A 24,081-nucleotide genomic window follows, 5' to 3' on the forward strand; every position below is an offset into this window, starting at 1 on the left:
GAAAACTCAACACTGGAGAACATTGTCTTTCTTAGATTAAAATAACAAAATAATTCAAATACAAAATAAGAGTATGTGGGTATCTTTTTTTTTCTACTTTCCTTTAAGTTCACATTTTTTAATGTATAATGTTTGCATTGTACTCTTTTTTTTTTTTTAATGACTGTTTCATATTCAACATCAGTGTAACTGCAGAAGACAGGACTTTCAAAAAATAGACTTCAATGAGTCATAATATGTAAACAGGACAAATAAATGCAAGGGAATGTGACATGTTTTAGAATATAGGAGAAGATGGTGAATATTCCTTGAATGTTTGAATCTTTCTGCATAATGGAAGTTACTTAAAAAATATATAAATGGATAGTAAATAAAAAATATAAAACTAGGAAATGAATATTGCAGTTAAAAGAGTAAAGATGAGCCGATTTGATTTTGAGATAATTCCCAGAACATTTCAAGACTTCAAGACTTTATTTGTCTTGTGCACAACAAATACATAACAAATTAAAAATTGAATATAAGGTATAAGATAAAATATATAAAATAAAACTAAAGTAATAAAATAAAATACACACCTGAAATATAAATTATAAACTAAACCCATAGAAAACTAAAACACGTGTCACAGAGTATATTATGTATTTATCCTTTGCTCAAAAAAAGAAAGAACGTGATTTTAAAAACGTTATGAGTAAATCTCGCGAGAAGTGAACCTCAGCCACTAACGCGAGCACTGCGCCTTTAACTGGTTCCTCGTGAGGACTCCGGGTCACGTGCCTGTCAAACCCCATTGGCTCGCGCAGCCGTCGTCAACACAACACAGGAAGAAGCTAAGCTAACCGAGCTAACGAAAACACAGCGCTGCGGCGGAGACGTCGCGCATCACTGGTGTCACTGGGTCAACTGGTGTGGAGCTGGTTGTTGTTATGGACAGGGAGACGGGTTCTGTGAACAGGGAGTGAGCGGGAAGGAGGATGAGGAGCAGCCGCAGCAGCAGCAGCTCGCTAACTCCGGAGCTAGCAGGCTAACGATCAGCTGTTGTTTTGGTAGTTTTGCTAACACGTCAGAAAGTGTTTCCTCACAGCAGCCTGTGACACCAGAGCTTCACCACAAACACACACACACACACACACACACACACACACACATCGCGTTTCCCCTTTCCTCCTCCGTCACGGTTAATGGCGACACACACAGCAGCACCAGCCTCACACGTTCACCAGCGGGCCGTCAGTCAGCTGCTGTCCGGCGGGCGGTGACTCCCCTGTGGGGTCCATCATCCATCAGACGGGGGCCGCTATTGAAGCTGCAACATTGCTCCAAGATGCACGACGCGTACGAACCGGTGTCGATTCTGGAAAAGCTCCCGCTCCAGATCGACTGTCTTGCGGCCTGGGGTGAGTGGTTGTCTCGCTCGCATGGAGCTGGTGTTTCCTGGGTTTTAACATAAGATAAGGGAATTCTGTATTAGTCCCACAACAGAAAACTGCAGTGTCAAATTGTCCCACTTGTCCTTCCTGCAAGTTACATCTGATACAAGTGTGTGTTTGTCTACCGTGATGTGCTGCAAATTACTGACCGTCAGTGACTTTGAGTGTCTCTTCCCACAGAGGACTGCCTGCTTGTGGGTACGAAACCAGGGCATCTCCTTCTCTACCGGATAAAAAAGGATGCAGGTAAAACTTAAATCAAGGGGATGGGAGGTACTGGTTTATTTGTATTGGAGTATTGGTGTCTTTGAGTCTTTCTCAGCAAGAAAATCAGCTTTACTTGCCAACTATGTGCATGAATGCTCTCAACCGACAACACACAGTTGGAGAGATAGATAGATAGATAGATAGATAGATAGAGAGTTGATAAAAGAAACAAAGAAAGAATCCTACAGCTTAAAAATAGGGACATAAAACTTGTGAAAAGCTGAAAATACATGCATATATAAACATATATTAAAAGTAACAATGATAAACAACATAAAGTGTCTATAAACAAGTCAAGCGGTTTTCTGTAAACAAAATACGATTGCAAGGGTACTGGAGTATTGTGGTGTGTTACTTTATTGCATATGATGATGATGATGATGATGAATGTGTCTCTGTTCTCCTCAGGTACCAATCGGTTCGAGGTGACGCTGGAGAAATCCAACAAGAACTTCTCAAAGAAGATTCAGCAGGTAGACATTAAGAAGAACCACAGTCTCATTTCTGCAAAAAAAAAAAAAGGGGGAAGAGGAAGTCCGATGAAGGAAGTGACGTCTGATTTTTAGGGAATTCATTCTGTACATGAGCCTCACTTCACTCTCTTAACCTTGATTTAAACTGCCAATGACAAACTCCCTGTGCTGGGATGATTCTGGGAGTGGCGCACACTTCACCACTCGTCCTCATGCCATCTTAGTATACCAGAGATGGTGTGTGTGTAATGGATCAGATCGGCCTCCAACTTGAACATTTAATTCATTTATCGCCCTAACACACAGCGGTGAGAGCCCCGGGCAAAGTGGGTTAAATAATTGAGCTCTGCTGTTTTCTCAGCCCAGGTGGGATGAACTATTCATGTCCTCACTCGGCGCTTTAACTGTGTTTCCTACTCTTTCTACAGCTTTATGTTGTCGCGCAGTACAAAATCCTTGTCAGTCTTCTGGGTAAGTTTTTCCTACTAACACATTTGTATGAATTTTAATGATTATATGAGTTTAATCTTCACTTTCGGAACAGTAGTTCACAACCACTTTGGGACATTGAGTCCAAAGATACTGCTTAAATAGCCTCTGTTTATTGTTGATTTCCCTGCTACTTCAAATTGTACTTATGGACAGTGTCATATCAAAGTCTCTTTGATTCTGTCCTGCAGAGAACAACGTCCACGTCCATGACCTCCTGACATTCCAGCAGATCACTGTCGTGTCCAAAGCCAAAGGAGCTACACTCTTTGCATGTGATCTGCAGGTCAGTGACAGCAGTGTTGTTACTTTATAATATCAAATGTATGTATTTTTTATTGCTTCTGAATCTTTCTTGTGGGAATAATTTGCCCTTTCCACAGTACTACAGTCATACAGCTATAACTTAGTGGATGAATGAAGGAGAAAAGGCAAATGAGTGTCTTAATGGTAATCTTATTAGACCCTTTGAACCCTGCAGAAGAAATGTTTCTCCACTACCGACATTTTCTTTTTTTACGGTGATTTCATTCTTTGGAGAATCATCAATGCTTCTGAAATCTGTACAACGAAGCTAAAAGGTTCTGTCATGTTTTTTAACCAAATGTAGCTGAATAAACGCATAAGAAATATTGATCCAAAACATTTCTGAACATAGAACCATGAACAAAATATATTTCTTATTTCTCTATAACTTATTTGAACTATATAGATTTTTTTAGTTTTTGAGATATGTCCATTTTTCTCTGTTCTTCTTCCGCCGCTGTTATCAACACGTTTTTCACCACATGTAACAAAATGTAATGATATCTTCACTAATGTACAACGTGATGAGGTAGAAAACAGGTCCTTGGCTTTCTGCTGTAAAAGGAAACAATGCTCTAACTATCACAGTTTTTATTTTAGTTAGATCTGAACAGGATCATTCGAACAACAACAATCTCTTGTGGTCAGTTTCTGGCCTCGGCCACAGGAAGTGCATTTTCAGAGGCGTTAGACCAGGAAGCTTCAAGTGAACTGGTTTATTCAAGTTGATCAAATTAGGCTTTGAATGGGTCATAACCAATGTTTTTTAGTTTATAGACGACTCATATTAACTACTGACTGATCACTGGAGCTCACCACAGTCTTTCAGCCTTTTTAGAAATACATTCCTCTGTTCCAGGCAGATTTTCTATATAACAGTATGAATAGAAGATTCCTTCAATGGTCATTTTTATGTGAGTACTTAAAAACAAAACATGGCAAATAGAAAAAGACATTACAGTGCAACACAGTAATAAATAAATACCAGAAAAATAAAAGCTTAAGAATAGTGTAGAGAGCTGCTGCAGTAGTGAATGGGTTAACAGATTCAAACAGAAGGCCAAAGACACCAGCGTGGTTACAATCTTCTGTGTGGATTCTCAGAGCTTGTCAAGTTCATTGCTCTTCCTCAGGCAGAATCAACACTGGCAGCGATCCTGAAATCCAACATGCTGCTGCTTCCCACCAGCACGAACACACAGGCACACGTTTTTATTTTTTTCTAAGTCATTCCCTTATGACAGTTTCCTTGACAGAAATGAAAAGCAACATGATGTCTATTAATATGAAGCTCAAGCCTGTGTCAGTCTGTTGGCTGTGTGCAATGGCAGCCTTGAAGTCAGGAAAGTCCATTTAAATATCTATTAAATAATATGTTTTAAAAATGTAATGTAGTGGAAGTAAAGAACATATATCCTATTCGATATAATCTTTATCACACAATTGTTGTATGTGTCAAAACAATGATATTTTTCCCTTTCCACATGTCCGTGTTCTCATATTTTCCCTGATTTTAAGCCATGAATTGTATATTTTCTCTCTCTTTCTGGCGCTCAGCAAACCGGCCCAGGGGAGGAAAGGCTGAGAATGTGTGTTGCGGTGAAAAAGAAGCTCCAGCTGTATTACTGGAAGGATAGAGAGTTCCACGAGCTGCAGGTATGATGATACATCTGATGTGTGACTCACTGCAGTGTGATCCACATTTAGGTGCGGCCTCCCCCAAGTCTTTGTCATATTTAGTCATCTCACTGTTTTCTTTTTGTCTGTTAGGGCGACTTTGCTGCACCAGATATTCCAAAGTCCATGGCTTGGTGTGAAAACTCCATATGTGTTGGTTTCAAGAGAGACTATTACCTTATTCGGGTATGTGCTCGGATAGCGTTCATTTCTTTACACTCTGTAACTTCCTCCAGCTCAAGTGGTCGTCCGCTCATAATCTGTCTTTTGCATTTAAAATGCTCATCCCTCGTAGACTTATAAGAAGGCTGTCAAAGGTTTGTAGTCCCCTTCTTAAAATGTTTTTAAACTGTCTATTTTCTGATTTGCCCTCTTGCTTATTGTGAAGCATTTTGTAACTGTGTTTTTGAAAAGTGCTCTAGAAATACTGTTTATTATTATGAAAAATAAGTCTGTTATTTCTGATTGGCAACGTTGTGAAGTTCGTCTCCTGTCATGACTTTTGCTCAAACTGGTTTCAGTCCTAAATTGATTTTTCTGGCCTCACAAGTCTGCAGGGAGTGACAAATCTTCAGAGGAATATCACTTTAAAATTATCTTTTATTTTTTTAATATGACTTCTGAAAACAAATTAGAATCAGGCTCCTTCATAACTTGTTCTTGTCTGTTGTTTGTGGTTTTTTTTGTGTGTTTCTTATTACTGGTATTCAAATCATCAACCAATGCTTGGTAGAGTTATACCTCATCCAATCGTCATTTCTTTATCTGTATAAAGTGTCTCATAACTGACCTTACAGATTCAATTTCAGCCACTAAGGTATTATTAATACAGTCTGTATCTCCTGACTCACCCGCACTATCTGTCCTGTCAACCAGATGGACGGTCGCGGCTCCATCAAGGAGCTCTTCCCGACTGGGAAACAGCTGGAGCCTCTGGTTGCACCACTGGCTGATGGGAAGGTGGCTGTCGGGCAGGATGACCTCACTGTTGTCCTAAATGAAGAGGGCGTTTGCACCCAGAAGTGCGCCCTCAACTGGACAGACATCCCGATAGCGATGGGTAAGAAAGAAACAATAGAAAATACAACAAGTACTGTTCTGATGGTTCTACGTTGTTTTCTTAAAGATGAAGTCGCTCATGCTGTTGTTTTTCTGTGCATATGAAAAACACGCCTCTTCATTTGCCCAATCCAAGTTACTGCTTCTATCCGTTAATGACTCCTGATTAACATGCGAGAGTTGACTTGTGTTCGATGTCGATAGAAACTGACAGCAAAGTCAAAAGGAGACTCGCGTGCGGAGAAACGAGAGCCAAGAATCCTCCCCCGGCGCTCTACACTTTATAGTTTGTCTTCCAGATAACACGGGAGAGGTTTTTGCCAAAGTGTGTCGAACTCCTGGCAGTCGAGTTTACGCAGCGAAAACAAAACCAGCCACATTTTCTGCTGTGCTTAAAAAAAGGATGCATAAGATTTCTTAGTCACGTTTCAATAACCTATAACATTTTATTAGAGTTTATTGTATCTCAAGGAGAAGCATCTATTGATTTTACAGAGGACATTGTCTGCTATAAATTTGACCAGTTATCATCGACAGGCTTGTTAATGGTAATTATCCTCCGCTGGTCGGAGCACACTAAATGAAGGAACGCCACGAGGAGAAACAATTATGACATTTAGTTTTAGTTAATGGTGTTAGATTTACGTAATTCGTGGTTGCATGCAGGTTTTTGTTTGTCACAGAAATGAGAAAATCTATCTGAAATATAATTGGACGTCTGAGTGGGAGCACAATCAGATTAATCTTTATCTGATAAAATATTAAACTTGAAGCGTTTATTGCATCTATATGAAGTGTTCTGCATGTTGCTGTTACATTTCTCTGACTGGTTAATAAACATGTGCCCATGATGCCATTGTGTCTGTAACAGCGCAGTCTGTTCACGTATTTGTCACAGTGCCTGAGCAGGTCTGCTGTCATAGTAATAGGATATTAAAACAAATGCCTGATAAAGCATTTGGCCTAAATTCTGCCTTTGTTCTGTCAGTTATTGTCATCTAGCTGCCGTCTGCCCTCTCTTTCTTCTCTTTCTTCTCTTCCTTAATCTGTCCTTCCCTTGTGTAAAGTCTTTCTTTCCAGTCTGTCTGAGCCGCGCTGCTGTTTTCCCACACGTCAGTGGAGAAAAGACCGTTTTAGATCAGCTTTTTATCCTGTGACTAAGACACTGGGTTACTAATGGACTTTGTGGCAGAAGCGAGGCAGATGAGCTCTCGTTGTCTGTCTGTGCTCGTTGGAATGCAGAGAGGAACAATATGAAGGGAAATGAAGCCTCCGAGCGGCGGTTTCGTACGAGGCAATTTCCTCGTTTTGATGTTGGATGTTGTCGCTCTGTCACGTATCAGCAGAGGATGAGCGCCGGTCAGTTTACAATATCTTTCACTGACTGGATGTGGCTGGAGCCGAGGGCTGCGGCTGTTGCCCGTGGGCCTGGTCTGTCTGGCCTCAGGCTTGTCTGATTCGCTGTCTCGAGCTATATTTCCTGCCCCATTAGCCTTAAGGTCTTCATGCCATAATCACTAATGAGGAACCTACTTTCAAGATGGAAGGTTTATTGGTAGCAAAATAATTTTCACACTTTTAAAGCCTTTAAGCACAATGTTTAATCAAGATTTATGAATTATTCTCTGAGAAACCAAGGAAAATGTTTAAAAACGCCCCAACTCGCAACGTTGAATGAATAAAAAAATGATTCCATGGGTTCTTCCCTGACCCATTCAGCATCCTTCAAGTGTCGTAGTTATCCGTCCAATAATCCTGCTGACACTGATGAAACCTCCTTGGTGGAGGTAATAAAATTATATTGTGGTCTCCGGTTAGACAGCTGGCTCATCACACCTTCTATATGTCCTCCTTTTCACTATCAAAGGAAAAAATGCTCAAATAATAATACAAAATCATATTGTTATTACAAATATATTATAATACCCATTTTGTGAAAGAAATGTAAAATCCAAAAACGATACCTGCCCTCTTTTCCTTAAAGTGTTGACAGATCCACATATTAACACAGTTCTTTGATAATGTTCAGAGGATGTGTAATACTTTCATATCATTGACCCACTTGTGATGATTCCGTTGTTGTTGACGTGCACAGAAATCTGACACTTGGCTCTTCTCTGATGTTCTCAGAGCACCAGCCTCCGTACATCATCGCCGTTCTCCCTCGGTACGTGGAGATCCGGACCTTCGAGCCGAGGCTGCTGGTGCAGAGCGTGGAGCTGCAGAGACCTCGCTTCATCACCTCAGCAGGGTGAGCCCGGCCTTTTGTTCTTTTAATCATAAATTCTATAGCGATATAAAAACTGCACTCAGTCACATAGGTTTGAGGCCTTGTTCCGTTTGCGATGCACAACATCTCTAAAAGAATATCATGAATCATGTGCTGCTGTCATCAGCTCCCCTGGTTTCTGTGTCTCATGATAATGACACTAATAATGTCAGTTCCTCCTTACAAAGAGAAACACAGTTGTCCCAACCTGTCCTCTCTCATCTTGTTTTCTCCCTTTTTTTTATTTTTCACAGGCAAAATATTGTGTATGTTGCCAGCAACCACTTTGTGTGGCGCCTGGTGCCTGTGTCCATAGCGAGCCAGATCCGGCAGCTTCTCCAGGACAAGCAGTTTGAGTTGGCTCTTCAGCTGGCGGTGAGCAACAGAACCACTCAACTATTAAACCGTGTTATTAAATTCCCGAGGATACAATTTATGCCCGAGCTCAAGAGGATGGAACACTGAGATCACTTATCTTGATTAGGTCAGAGCGTTCAAACAGTGAGATTCCCATGGCTTTGTTCTTTAAGGTCAGCTTATCCAGAGATCTAGTTTTCCTTTCCAGGGGCCTTTCATGTGGATTTCACATTCGTGGAAGTGAATAATCTGACTAGATTTTGTTGGTTTTTGTGTGATATTTTGCTTTTTCTGCCAGAAGATGAAGGATGATTCCGATGGTGATAAGAAGCAGCAGATTCATCACATCCAAAATCTCTACGCCTTCAATCTGTTTTGCCAGAAGAGATTCGATGACTCCATGCAGGTGTTTGCCAAACTCGGCACAGGTAAAGGTTCGCAGCTGAAGTTTTTCTGTTCAGGCCTCGTTTGTTAAACGGAGCTGCGATTCGATTTTAAAACGATTATCGATGCATCAAAGAGTTTTGATTTTATACATGATTTATTGTTTTTATCACTGTGTGACTATAGGTGTGCATCTTCACTGGCCTCATGATTTATACTTTAAAAAATATTTTAGACTGTTACTGTTGTGTGCGCTGTAATTTACAAAATTAGCTTTTCAATTAAAAAACCTGACTACAACAGTCAGTCTATAACACTAGTCAGTGCTCTCCACGTTAATTTGAAACTAGGGCTGCAACTAATTCTGATAGTCGATTAATCTATCGATTATTGAAACGATTAATCGACTAATCGGATTATGAATCACACAAATACTCAAAGCCATCAGCTTTTAAGTTTAGCTTGAGGTTGTTCGCTGCATGTGATGACTGACAATAAAGACAATAAAGATCGATACTTCATTCAAAAATGTCTTTTAATAAACTTTGCTGCATATTAGGCTACTACTGATACAAAAATAACGAAAAATAAATTTTAATTCAAGTTTCCCTTTTTCACGCACTATGACGTAAACCAACGAATCATCGACTATTAAATTCTAATGAAAGTTTTCTCTCCACTCAGACTCCAGCAGAGGAACGGTCATTAATTCAAACATCATGTTGCTCTTCTCTTCTTTCGTCGTGGTCCAAACATTTTAAAGCAAATTGCTTCCAGAAAGCAAAGTAAACCAAACAAATGGTAGCAGAGAGCTTAGTGAAAACCAGGTGACCTTTGTGGTTACAAGTAAACCGAGTGAGGAATGAGCTTTGAAACACTTAACTCTTACCTACATCAAAGAATCTAATGATCAAAGGATAACAATGTTTCAATTGCATCCCAGAATTCCGATGTGTAAATTTGTGACATTGATCTTATTAAACCAGCTGTATCTATGGCAACAATAGACCATAATAAGATAAAAAATAAAATTAGAAATAAAGCATTCTATATAATAGAACCCTTCTCTGTCGCTCACACTAACTGAACCACATTTATTTAGTTATTAATCGACGGTGTTTAATCATGAATCTGGATCGTTCTGGTCACTGCCTCTTGTGTTGTGTGTAGCAGATGAACTATTTACTATTTAAATATTTGTCTCCTAAACTCCGGAACAAATCAACAAACACAAAATAACGTCTGATTAGAGTTGGTGTTTATTGTTAAAGTGTAAAGTGAGTGCAGGTCAGCGGGAGGTTGGAGGGACGACACTCAGACAGAGACTCTGACGCGGTAAAAGATGACCAGACCTTTTAATGTTGAAGGAATAAAACTTAAGAAATCCCTCCTGTGCTCTGCAGATCCCACACATGTGATCGGACTGTACCCGGACCTGCTCCCAGCTGACTACCGCAAACAGCTGCACTATCCCAACCCACTGCCTACGCTGTCCGGGGCAGAGCTGGAGAAGGCTCACCTCGCTCTTATTGATTACCTCACCCAGGTCTGTGTGTGTGTGACGCCCTTCAGATTTTAGCTTTAAATCCGGCTCTAGATAAACACAAACATTTTTGTAACATCATAATAAAAACATGACTGGCAAAGATAAAGGAAAGTGAGAAACTTCAAATCTACATTTTCTTTTTCTACTGTTCTTACAGAAACGCAGCCACCTGGTGAAACAGCTGAACGACTCGAGCCCTTCCACAACATCTCCACTCATGGAGGGAACGCCAACTATTAAAAGCCGCAAAAAACTCCTGCAGATCATTGATACCACTCTGCTGAAGTGTTACCTACATGTGAGCCGACCATCTTCTTATTTTTCACGCTTTTACTTGACATATTGAGATATTTACTTAAATATCATAAATGTTGACCACTGAAATCTAATGCATGCAGGCTAACGGTCCTGGTTGGCAGAGGCATATAATACGTTTTATATTATTTTGCAATTTTCTATCCTGCAATTGAATACAAAGTCAGAAATTATGAATTGAATAACACCTTTTGTAAGAGTGATTTTTATCTCCTGCTTTCCCTCACAGTGTAGCTGTAGGGATACACACAGGGAAGTTGGACAAACCTGGGACAAACTCTAACCATGCATCACTAACATTATGCTCTTTGATTTACAGCCAATCTGGAATCGTAAGCGAACTTAGTCCAAATGTTTATATCAACGCATACAAATTATATCAGCTCTTAAAAACTTGGCAGTCATCACCGTCCACTTAGAGCAAAAATAAAACGATGATTTCATAAGTCGGTAATTCTCAACGCTCATAGAAACTGGCACCAACACTGGGCAGTTCACTGCACCGCACATGTAGCCAGATGGCTCCTGTGTTAAACTGCTCATTGGCAGATTTACTTTGATGTAACACAAGCTGAGTCACTGTTGAACATAGTGTGTGTGACTGTCACTCAGTAATCTGTGAGTCAAACTTCATCAATGGAGTGTTGGAAGGATGAATGAGATCACAGTTATGAGCCTCCGAAGTAAGTTTCTGCACAGAACGGGAAACAGTCTTTGTCTTATTTCTCCGTGCAGAAATGTGCATGTTCATCTGATGTGTGCGATTCAGGGAAAATGCTACCAGGTGCTTCCTTTTTTAGAGGCACAACAACCTCTGTTCAATCAGTGGAACTCCCAGCACAGACCAAGATGATGCTGGATGGAGAAGACGGGACTGACTGGAGATCCTCTAGGATCGGGCTTCAGAGGGCCGAGCATCTGCAGCAGATTATTTAAATGAATAACACATCGTGGGGCAGAGAGGATCGACTAAGACTTGTCGTCTTTGTGTGAAACACTACCTGAACTCTTAAGGGTTGGATGGATATATGTTCATGTTGTGTAATCTCCTCTGATCCTCCCCTCTCTTCAGACCAACGTGGCCCTGGTGTCCCCCCTCCTGCGCCTGGAGAACAACCACTGCCACATCGAGGAGAGCGAGTACGTTCTCAAGAAGGCTCACAAGTACAGCGAGCTGATTATTCTTTATGAGAAGAAGGGCCTGCACCAGAAAGGTAAGATGTTCAACCACCTGTGCTGCAAGTTGTCCATGTATCATTGAGTACAATCTGCAGAGAGAAGCCGTTAATAAAGACATCGCTTGTCTGGTCTCCTCTTGCAGTTATGACAAGTGGAAGACAGATCTTTGGGGATGTCCACAGTCATTTTCAAGTTTTAAGACCCCTTATATGAACTTATATGAATCATATTCAGACATATTGTGTATGTACATACTGTAAGATGAGTTTATTTTGGTTCACTTTCCCTCGAAGTGTCTTTCATTAGGATGAGTTAACTGAAATCTTTGAGTATTTTAAAGAAATCTGTTGTCAGACCTTCCACAGTAGGTGAAACTTATTTAGTTGACAATGGATTAGTTCCGTTAGACGTCCTAGTGAGCCGTGACTGTCAGCCTGCATGCACAACACAAGAACCCTGGAAATGGTTTGTGCTTCTCCCGTCTAATCTCATCCAAACCTACATTAGTTTTATCAGAAAGCAAACGGAAGTCAAATCTGTTTCTTGTCATATAAAGTTGAGCACATATGAAAAGCATTTTCAGTGATCAAATCTTTTCCTCAGTTAAAGAAATCTCTCTCTGCATATTTTTAAAAAACGTCTAACGAATAAAGGATGAAAAGAAAGGAAAGAGTATTTACAAGAGCATTTAATTTAACTTTCTAAATGAACACACGATTCAGAGAATCACTTTCCAGGGACATTTCCTCTGACATGATTGTTTTTGAAGTGAGAAAATGAATCATCGCGCAGCAGAAAGAAGTCAATCACTAGACAATGACTGATATCGGAGTTCAGCTGTAATTGTGTGGTTTGTGTGGCAGTGTGGTTTATCTGTTGCAGACCTCAGCGTGACAACCGAGCACATCCCTTCAAAACACAATGAAACATCTGCTTCCAATTTCTCTCTCAAATTGGATGTTGAATTTGCGGTTTACTATTTAAATGAGAGATCAGTGGATGGCAGCTTTCGCCCTCATTACCTCCTCGTTCAAACACAAGAGCAGGATTGTTCCATTATGTTTCAATTCAACAGAAACCAGTTAATGTGCTTGAGTCCTGGGCGCGGGGCGGATCAGCCCCGTGAGGCTGCACAGTTGATCTCAGTGGAGGTTTCCTGCGTGCGGCCGGCTCGTCATCCTCGTAGATCAGAGCTGTCTGAAGGTTGTTTGGTTCCTGGCAGTGTTCTGCGGTAGATTCCGGGCTGCTCTGTTGGAGTCGGCCTGCTGTACTTTGTGTTGATGATGTCATGCTGCTGAAGCCTGCCTCGCTCTCCCACTGCCAATTCAAAGCAGCTGTTCCCAGCTCGCCAATTAACACTGGAGCCTGTGCTTCGTCCAGTTTCTGTTGGCGGAGGAATTATGTAATGCAGCGTGCCGCAGAGTCGATGACATCTTGCTGCTTTCCATCACTCAGACTGATTTGTTCTCCCTTTTATTGTTGCTGTTCCCCTTTTCACATGTTTCACTCCTCCTCCGCCCTGTTCACCCCTTCACAGCTCTGCAGGTGCTGCTCGACCAATCCACCAAGGCCAACTCTCCGCTGAAGGGCCACGAGCGAACAGTGGAGTACCTCCAAAGACTGGGTACGGATCAACAGCCAACTCAGAGCTGTTTCAAAGTTGTCATCTCTACTACATGTTGTTGCAATAACTTTCTGGAAACTCTCAGAATACTTTCACTCAGATTGTGGGCGTTGGATGAAATGTAAAATGTTGCATCTGTTGCATGTCATTCTGCAGCTTTTATTATTATCTGGCAATGACTAAAGTTTTTGACTTGCACTTAAGTCTGAGCATTTTCCTGAAATTGGAGAAATCTGGAGGGGCTGTGTGTGAGAACTTTTGTTTGAGTGAACCATGAGAAAAAACTTTCTTGGCCTGTTTCCTCTTGAGCTTCCTTGATGGAGTTAAACTTATTTATTTACTTTCATCCTGCGACACAGGAGTCGAGAATCTGGGCTTCATCTTTGAGTTTTCTCCCTGGGTGCTGAAGATCTGTCCTGAGGACGGTCTGAAGGTGAGATGCAGAGAATTTACCCACAACAAATGTTTCATTTGGGTGTTGAACGTGGTTTTATCATTATTATGTATCCTATATCTATACGTAGAAATTTGCTCTTTACGTTTGTACTTGGTTAAACCCTAGATTTATTGTATTTCCACTTCCTGCTCTGATGTAGTTTTAAATCCTCTCTTCTCTTCCTGTTCAGATTTTCACTGAGGACCTGACGGAGGTGGAGACTTTGCCCCGGGACAAGGTGCTTAACTTCCTGAAAGAGGGCTTCACGGAGCTCGCCATCCCATATCTTGAGCACATCATCTACGTGTGGGACGAGAAAGGCCCGGAGTTTCACAATGTGCTGATCCAGCTCTACCTGGAGAGGGTTCAAGTCCTCATGAAAGAGTACCTCAACTCACTGCCTGAAGGTACGAGCTAAAGACCCTGAGGTCACAGTATCTCTGGGCACTCTCAGGAATAATAATACTTTTACAGTACCTCATATAACCACTTCAAAAACTGAAAATTATTAAAATAATGTTTTTGGACCCATTTGATACACAAACCTGAAAGAAAGATAACAAAGCTAGAAGATGGAGGAAATATAAATGAGAAGTGTTATTGTAGATCCAATGTCAACGTAACCCAGGAGCTCGCCACCACTTTTAACAAAATCGAATTAATGCCAAAAGGAATTTTTCAGTTTTCTAGTCATTTTCCCTGCGTATGGGTTCAGTTAACCACTTTGCTTCCCCCGTCCAAAGAGTTGTCTATTTAAATTACTTTGCAAATAAAGCCTGTCAGGACAGATTAAGAAGTCCATCCATCTCTGTCTGTTTGTGTCGTTTTAATGCTCATCCAGGGAGCGTGCTTTAAAACGGGCCTCTGGACCAGCACGGACACAGAGGTGCTCGTTAATCTGGACTCTGTCTGCAAAACAAACAGTAAAAACAGTTAATTAAACAGATCAATCCTGCAAGATATTGCTTCATGTTGCTTCATGTTGCTTAATGAAGCAAGTTGCAGGACACAGCCCGTGATCGGAAGATATTGTTCCTCTGAGATTTTTGTAACTCTCAACAATGAGATGAGTCTTAGTGTGTCTAGACATTGTGAATATTAAAACCTGTGTCAGCAGCAACTCCACAGATTATTTTCCAGTATAATCGCTCTATCACGTACACCATCGTTTTATATTTTTACCTCCACCAAGGAGGTTATGTGTTCACCCCCGTTTGTTTGATTGTAAGCATGATTAAGCAAAAACTACTGGATGAACCACCACAAAACCTGGGGGGAGGATGTGGAATAGGTTCGGGGAGGAACCGCTTCAATTTTGGTGCTGATCCAAAATTGCTTTTCTCTTTATTTATTATTGTGATTTTCAACATTTTCGTTGATTCCTCAGATAATAATTCAGTGTGTGGAATTTGGTGCTGATCCAAATTTAAAAAATCAGGATCTAGTGGATTTGAATGTGGCTTCATGGGGGGGGGGGGCTGTTGGGTCTTGTCCACTCTACTGTGATCGCCGCTCAGTTTTATCTTCATTAATATATTTTATCCAACATTTAGATTTAACCAAAAGCCACAACTGTGGTTTATAAGACAACAAGTTACAGTTTCAGTGGTTTGTATTTTACTTACAAAATCAAGTCATCTTACAACCAGGCCTTTTCTCCCAAACTTGGCAGATAAACATCAGCTACAAAAAAAAACCTTAAACAAAAACTTGTGTTTTAAATCCAGTGCTTGTTACTGATACTCTGTGTATCACTGAGATCTATTTAATGTGGGGAGTGTATTTCCTTCCTGATTAAATATTTACTGAGCCAATTTCTAGAATATTTGTTTACATCCACGTTTGCTCACTTGCAGTCGTCTTCTTGTTTTCAGTGTCTTTGGCTTTTTGTCTGTGTGGATTTAATCCTGCTACTATTCAGACTCGTGGCAAAATCATTGACTACTGAAAGAACTAGACAACCACATGCAGGATTTGGGGCTTTTCTTCTTCCTTAAGAGTGTGTTTCTGATGTTAATCAGTTAACTGAGCGATTGTTTCAGCTCCAGATGCTGAAATAAAGTCTTCTGTGCTGTTGTAGGGGTCCCAGCTGTTGCTGCAGGAAAGGAGAAGGGCAGCCTGGGGGAGTTCAGGATGAAGCTGCTGTCTTTCCTGGATATCTCTACCAGCTATGAACCAGCCAGACTCATCAGTGATTTTCCCTTTGATGGTGAGAACTCTCACTTAGATGACACATCAAATTCTGTTTGCTTGACGAATACAAACAAGGACGTTGGAGTTATTTCCTAAAGAAGTTGACTTTTGACTGTGAGATCCTGTTTCAGAAAAATGCGTAAAGATAATACGAATGGCATTTACTCTTTAGTTGTTAATATCAGGATTGATGGAACCGGCACCTAAGAAAGACAGTTTCCTATATTTCCCATTACCTCATGTACATATGTTCTCAGTTACAGAGGAAAGTTTTACTGCAGTTGTACGTGCTTTAAGCTGAAGGCTTTAACGTGAACCTCTTGACCTGGTTTTCCCTCTCGAAGGTCTGCTGGAGGAGCGCGCTCTGCTTCTGGGTCGGATGGGGAAACACGAGCAGGCGCTCTTCATCTATGTGCACATCCTGAAAGACACCCACATGGCTGAAGAGTGAGTCCTTCTGCAGGTCACACACCACATACTCCTGCAAAGCTGTGCGGGGAATCATCAGCGAATGTATGACTATGAAAGAGAACAAAACCGTAAGGTAGTGATTTAAAGTAAGTGGTAGAAACCATATTAAGTCACGAGCTTGTTCTTGACCTTCCAGGCAGATTAAGGATCTTTAAGTAACATGTGACCAAAGCTGCTTTCAGAAATATACTGAAGTCAAGAGATCTTCAACAACAAATGACAGAGTCAGTTGATCACTAATAAAATGTCTGAGTGAGAACATGTGAAAATGCAGCAGGACATTGTCTGGAAGATTTGCAACAAGCGAGCGAGTGGGCGTGTTGATGAAGTTTCTAACACGCAATTCAAACATCTCCTTTCTGCTTCCCTGTATCACGCGTTTCTTCGATTTTGGAAAACGCCCGCGTCCAGTTTTTCTAATATTTTCCGTAGCTCCTGTCTGAAAACACGCTGAGACATCCTGGATTCCTCAGGAGCGTCGGTCAACATCAGGGAAATGAGCAGCTCCATCGTGTTTTTATATTTGCTGATGTGCTTCCTCTGTGTGCTCTGCAGATACTGTCACAGTCACTACAACAGTTCAGTGGAAGGAAATAAAGACGTAAGTGGCTCCTCGTCTAATTTTCCCTTTTTGATTTGTTTTGTTCTTTCTACTTGGATTTCACTGTTTGTTTTGCTCTCTTGGATTTGATCACATTTCCGATGTGTTTTTTTTATGACCTTTTTTCATTTTGCACACTCTGTTGCCCTCATCTAAGTGCCTGTGTTTCCTGGAAGTGCTACACAAATATAATGGATTATTTATGGCACATGCACATTGCTGGTTTGTTTTCCATCAAACAACTATTACATCTGACATCGCCTGTTTATACTTTTTGTTTAGTGTTGCCTGACAAATCCAAAACTGAAAATGAATAATTTAGAAGCCTTGAATTGTTGGTGAATCAGAGGCACAAAGAAATAAGATCTGTGATTGAGGTTTGAATATTTGATTGTTGCTATTAAACCTGACTAGACTTTATAAACTCAGCATGTATAAGACATCCAGGCTTATTTCCCTTTTTAAATTTCTTCAAAATAACATTTTGACTCCCTGTAAAATTACTAGTAAATCATTTATCTTGTCAAATATTCCATCATATTTTATTTTACTCCCTGTTTTGAAACAATAATCTTTTTCTTCAATTAATTTAATTACAAAATGTTATTGACTTTACTGCATTTCTGTCTGACATCATATTTCCCTACTTCCTGTGTTTCCATTAAACTGCGACACTCTCACCTGATTTTCTTACTGGTTTTCTTTACAAACCATTGTTCAGATCCTGACTCGCATGGACTCAGATCAGTATTAACAGTTGTATTTCCGCTCTGTAGGTTTATCTGTCTCTGCTGCGCATGTACCTGTCGCCCCCTGACGTCCACTGTCTGGGGCCCATCAAGATGGAGCTGTCAGGGCCTCAGGCCAATCTCCAGGCTGCCCTGGAGGTCCTGGAGCTGCACCACAGCAAACTCAACACCTCCAAGGTAAACAGCACCAGAGCGGCACTTTCACTGGTCTGGTCATAATGATCCTACTTTTATCTCAGTTTCTAAATCAAGTAAGTTGTAAACAAATCACAAACATTTCCACTTTCAGGGGACTGACAAACTCTGACATGAATTTCCTGCATTTTAATTTCCTGCAACAAACTCCACTGGGTTCTTGAAATTGCTCATTAAACCAGAGAGCAAAAAGTATTTTTCTAATTCAGCCTAATGCCTTTTTATTACTGCTCAAATGTGATAATCGCTCCTAAGGACGTGGCAGTGAAAGTGTCTCGTCTGTTTAGCCTCGATTAAAATGGGATAAAATAACATGATTAATGACGACGCGCGCTCACACAAAATTAGTCGTCGGGCAGTTTGTGTGAAATTAAATCAGCAACCGAGCTGAAGAGGATTTAGTTTGTTTTTCAGAGCGAGATCAGAAGGGTTTTGCACTGTTGGGTGAAATCAAGCTGCCGCGTTGGGACGGAAAAGATCCAGTGAACCAAAACCAGATTTCCACCAGGGGGCTGATCTCCCTCGAGAGGCGTGTGCGTGTGCGTGTGCGTGTGCGTGTGTGTCGTAATGTGAACGTCTCTGAGGAAACTCCTTTCATGTGTCTGTTTGGAATATCTGCGCCCACAACCAAGAATAGCAGTTAATTGAATAAAAGCTTTTTTAGCTCATGACCCATTTTTCTCGTCAGACATTTATATCACAATCGTCTCAATGCTGTCGAGCAAAGATTTCCCTCGAGGAGTTCTTTATAAAGTTGTTCACAGCGCACTTCCCCCGTCAGCAGATTGTATATTCTTACTCTTCCCAATCTTATCACAGAGACACAGAGACGTGGTCTTTGAAAACGTCTCTCCCCCGTGTCTCTGTTAATATTTTAATACTGAAGTTGAGCTGCTCCAGTTACATTCAGGTTGTAAAACGCTCCATAACAAACTGCTCTGTAATGTATGTGTGATTTTTTTTTTAAAGAGGTTATGAACGGCACCGCTGATCCGAGTCCAGCCACAGAAACGTCACATTAAGAGTCTCTCAGGCCGAACGCTGCAGGTTTATGAGCACGTGTAGATCCGCTGCTCTCCTCCATTCTTTCATCCCCCCCCCCCGGCCTTCCTCCCAGACGCTGCCTCGCCAGGAGACGATAAACGAGACGGGACATATCGTGTCAGCATTTTCAAAACAAAGAGCGAACCAGATAGTCAATCAGCATCTGAAAACCCCGCCCCCCCCCACACATTTCAGACGTTGGCATTGGGGCGGCTGCGTCCGACAATCTCTCTTCACGCAATGATTGAAAGCTGTTTGAGTTTTTTGAGTTGCTGATGTCATTAACAGGATTTCAGAAACGGCTTCTAATGTCAACACAGTACTTCTCTAAATAAGTGTGACTTCAGGGAGAGCATGTTTGAATATGTGCTGTTATCCACTTATTCAAACACTTCAGCGCTCTCTCCTGGAGTTTGACCTCCACCACCTTTCGAGTCCGACCGGAGCCATGTATCACACAGATTAGTATTCTGAGTACGGGTCTGCCTTAAGGACTTCTTCAGGTCTGAGGCTGAAAGTTTATTTTTTAACCTTGACAAGAAGATGACGACACGAGTCCTTTTTAAAAAAAAGTGAGGAACATGTGAGCGTTACGTTCTGAGCAGATACTGAGTTTAAGTTTGTCAGCAGCTGTTTTCAAGGTCAAGATCTGCAGGCTGTTAAATATTCATGTTTGACCAACATTTACACACTTTTTACACCTGAAGGCAGCTGTTCAATCCTGCTCCCTGTGCCCGAAACCTCCTAATCTGACCCAAAGGGTTCCTTTACTAAGAGAGATCACTGGTCTTCACACGGGAAGAGCCACTGTGACTTATAAACTCCTAACGTCTGTTCACCAGTGTTTGAAAAGCTGACTGTTTGGTTTCCAGGCCATCAACCTGCTCCCGGCAAACACGCAGATCAGAGAGATCCGGGTTTTCCTGGAGAGCGTCCTGGAGGAGAGGGCTCAGAGGAAACGCTGCAACCAGGTGCTGAAGAGTCTCCTGCAGGCCGAGTTCCTCAGGGTGAGTCCAGACAGGAGTGTCAATAGGATTCAAATGTCAGGTGTTAACATCTCGTGATGTGACTGACGTTCGCGTGAAGGTGAAGAAAACGTCTTGTTGTGTTTGTGAGATTATTTCATCGCCTCTGTCCTCTTGATGAGAAAGGAATCTTTTATATTTTGATTTTAATCTTTAAATATATTTTAAAAATAGTTTGGTTTCTCTTTCTCTTATTTAATGATGAAAAAAGTATCTTCGAGTTTTCAAAAACAATATCTGAATATGTCACCTTGAACTCAATCTTCTGACCAAAGCGATTTAATTGAAAAGATTAAACACAACAACTTTTCTTTATTAATTTCTGGTTGGTGTTGTTCGTCTGCTTCTGTCTCCAGGTGCAGGAGGAGCGAATCTTCCACCAGCAGGTTAAATGCGTCATCACGGAGGAGAAGACCTGCAGAGTTTGCAAAAAGAAAATAGGAAACAGGTAAAACTCGAACTCGGTGTCGGAGTCGAATTTGTCTCAAAATGTTCTTAATGTTTTTATTCATATAGTTTATTTTCTATCTTTGAATTTTGGTGATGTACTAACTTAGTACATCACCAAAATCCACCCTTTTTATTTCACTCCTCATATTTACAATAACAGGCCAAAGAAACTTTAAATCTTAAAGATGGAAAAAGTTAGATTTTATGTTTATGTTAATTTCACACCCTGTTCATTTCCACTTTCCTCTCACACATTTAAATGAAACCCTTGCTCGTGCTCTGTGATGCCGTGAGTAATAATCCCAGTAAAACCTCCTCTGTTTCAGTGCGTTCGCCAGGTATCCCAACGGAGTGGTGGTTCATTACTTCTGCTGCAAAGACCGCACGGTGTGTCCCACCGAGCAGTAACAGCCTCTGCTCGCTCGGACGCTTCATCAATAAATGATCCTCCTCCTTCCTGCTCGGGGATTCACTCTGTGGACGCCCGTGAAGAAGAGAAACACCAGAAAGGTTGGAAGTTGCTCTGAATCCAAAGCACCTTGCAGGACTTGCGAGTGCAGACTTTTTATTTTGAAGTTAACCTTGGACATCGCTGTTGTGGCGCTCGACTCCCCCCACCCACCCCCCGCCCCCGGGTGGAATCAGAGCTGCCCTCTGAAAGCAAAAGGCCGCAGCTTTCTGACTCTCTGTGCATGAAGTAACAGGAGGAATGTCCCAGGTCGCTCGGCCCGGAGGAGAGAAACGTAGAGAGAGAGGGAGGTGGACTCTGACATTTAGGAAAACATGTCCCCGTAACGCGAGGAGGGATTTGTTTGCCCGACACGTTCCTTCTCTCCAGCAGATGATCCCAAGCCTCGATGGGAAGCCGTCTTTTCTTTCTCTCTATCTCTTCCTGTGTCTCTCCCCTCCTGTAACACTGGGTCGGCCTCACACTCTGCTTCTTAGGCCGTAGCCACTCTGCACTGTTCAATGCCTTCTGTGACTGAAGATTGTACTTACAATGAGGTCAGGTGTCTTTTCTTTGAGCATGTGCCGGTACTGCAGTCGTCTTCACACTGTTTCACCTTTTTTTCTATTTGATTGAAACGTTTGAGGCGACTTCTCCAACTAACATTATTCATATTTATGTTCTTTTCTTCTTTTGCTGTCTTTGTGAAGTGACGACGACGACGTCCACGCTTTTAACGCTTTTTTTCCGAAGTTCTCATCTGTCTCATTGTATTCATGTTTTGTTTTTTTCTTTCTCAGTCACATCAGAAGTTTATGAAGAAGAATTAGATTCTAAAGTGAGACTACGTACATTTAACAGCGCCCACGAGTCGTAACTACAGGATAATATTGATTTGCTCAGGTTAGTGTCGAGCTGCAGTGATGAGTTGATTTACCAATTTTAATAAAGCTTCCTGCTTAGTTTGCTCCTTTCTCTGTTATCGGTGAGAGTAGAGTGAAGGTTTTGAACTGTTCATTCATAAGAAAATATTAGAAAGTGAACTATTAATCAATATTTAGCAGCAGATATATCAACAATGATCATTAGTTACAGCCCGATATCAGAGATCGGTCATCCAGTGAGCTTATGGTGCATTAGCCACCATAAGCTTCTTGTTTCTGAATCCAACTTCTTGTGTGTGTTACGTAGTCTCTCTCTAAGATGGGTCACAGCAGTGCAGCACTTTAACGGCGGATGGATGTTTGGTTTATTTATTGTGGAATCACATATCTGCGCGATAAGAACTGGAAGTGATGTGAATGACTGAAGGTGTGATTGATCTGTGCTTTTAAATTGGCAATATTGTAATAAAATGTGTGTTAACCGTCCACGTGGGAGGAAGCAGGACTCCAGTTAATCAAGAGAAGAGATGCAAACAATCAGTCATCTTGTGTTTTTTGTTTTTTGCAAACCTCCGCCGAGGCCCAACGATCCCCTTGTGAAACTTCATTTAAATTAGCTTGAATTTATTTGGATCCACACTCAAGTGGAACTTCAAGGGGCCTGATTTTCTTTATTAAATGCATCAAGATCCGTAAATTGGGGCACAAAATGTTAAATATTAAAGAAAGCGATAAAAGTTTTCCCAGATTCTTTGTCCAGATCCTCACAAAGAGTTATTGGTTCTTTCTTGGCCAATGTCCCGACCTTCCAATAAGGTTCATGGAAATATGTTAAGTAGTTTTTGTGTAATCCTGCTGACAAACAAAACAAACCAACCAACCAGAGAATAAACTTCCATCGAGAGTTTAATTCATTCAAGCTGCACAAAATCTCTTTCCCTGGGAAAATTGTGAAAATCTTGAAGAAAGTGGAAGAAATCCCTGGATCACCCTCCTGATATTGATCAAGATCTAACGGGTTCTTCTCCGACGCATATTCCACATCTGTGTTGTTATCTTGCTAATAAACAAACAGACTTGGGTGAAAACCAAATCTCCGTGACGGAGGTAATGAGGTAAAGAGTGCGACGGCTCGGTGGAACTCTGCACGGTTGATTACCGGGACTCAGACGTGACTTTGTTAACCACTAATCCCTCGTCTGACTAGTTGTTGAACTTAATCAAATGGTTTAAGTTGTTTTGCGTCTCCTGCTCTGTTAAATACCCCCCCCCCCTTCTAATAGGTTTGCACACATTCTCTGCTCAGACTGTTCCAGACATTTAGGGTTTTTTTGAACCATTAAACTTGCTGTGAGTTCCCTGTCTGAAGACACCAGCGAGTGTTCGTGACACGTTTCCCACGGAGGAGATTTGACTGAGGCTGGAAGCAGGAGGTCTGTGCGCCTGCGGCTTTGATCAGTAACAAACAAGTGTTTCCACTCGACTCCTGTTTGACTGGGTGACACCACCGAGTCTCTGCAGCTGCGTCTCACTGAGGAGCCGACCACGTCTCGTTACCGCTCACGTCTCCGTGCAGCGGTTACAAGAAGAAACAACCTTAATGACATCCTACACAAATTAAATGTTTAATTGCACAAAAATATTTTCCATCAATTATTTATCTTAGTGAGAATAGTATCTAAATAATTAGTAAAGTCACTTAGTATTTCTATTTTTACTTTTCTTGTTACTATTTACTTTGCAGATCCAGATCAATAGACCAAATACAAATTGCAAATATCTCATAAATCATTTACGATTATAAACTAGAGCTGCACCTCTGCCAAGGCTCAACAGTCCCCTGATGAAACCACATTTAAATTCACTAGATCCTGGATCCGGGCCCTGATCCAGGATCTGCACCTTTAACGAGTTCTTCCTCGGGTCATTCAACACTGATACACAAAGTGTCATGGAAATCACTGGAGCAGTTTTTGCTTCATCCTGCTAAAATACAAACAAACATGGACGACACCACTTTTATCAGCTACAACACTAATGATAAACTTTATATCACTTTAAAAACAGGTATAAACAGAACATACATGCAAATTTAAACAAGTTAATGCAAGACGATGGATGAAAAGAAGCAAAGGTGGTTGAAAATGATATAATAAGAGGAATATAATAAAGGTTTGGAGCCATTTTATCTTGCAGATTAATCCACC

At 41.2% G+C, this 24,081-nt stretch overlaps 1 protein-coding gene across 2 annotated transcripts; it reads left to right on the plus strand.

Moving 5' to 3' along the window:
• The first annotated feature begins 767 nt into the window (after nt 1-767).
• Nucleotides 768-22,614, plus strand: vps39 (VPS39 subunit of HOPS complex). Of its 2 annotated transcripts, none has more exons than XM_035168014.2 (24): nt 768-1,400; nt 1,614-1,679; nt 2,109-2,173; nt 2,602-2,644; nt 2,854-2,948; nt 4,526-4,624; nt 4,739-4,831; nt 5,522-5,705; nt 7,835-7,955; nt 8,228-8,348; nt 8,629-8,758; nt 10,118-10,260; nt 10,418-10,558; nt 11,648-11,789; nt 13,292-13,378; nt 13,738-13,811; nt 14,005-14,221; nt 15,895-16,023; nt 16,352-16,454; nt 17,034-17,079; nt 17,856-18,005; nt 19,940-20,074; nt 20,449-20,540; nt 20,869-22,614. In XM_035168014.2, exons 1-24 carry the CDS (start codon nt 1,328-1,330, stop codon nt 20,948-20,950), a joined length of 2,631 nt encoding a protein of 876 aa, XP_035023905.1. In that variant the 5' UTR covers nt 768-1,327; the 3' UTR covers nt 20,951-22,614. The 2 variants fall into 2 exon arrangements, with proteins under 2 accessions (XP_035023905.1, XP_035023906.1); XM_035168015.2 differs by having other exon boundaries at nt 8,632-8,758.
• Nucleotides 22,615-24,081: the final 1,467 nt, after the last annotated feature.

The sequence above is a fragment of the Hippoglossus stenolepis genome, chromosome 10, assembly GCF_022539355.2.
Source record: "Hippoglossus stenolepis isolate QCI-W04-F060 chromosome 10, HSTE1.2, whole genome shotgun sequence".
Classification (NCBI taxonomy): Eukaryota; Metazoa; Chordata; class Actinopteri; order Pleuronectiformes; family Pleuronectidae; genus Hippoglossus; species Hippoglossus stenolepis.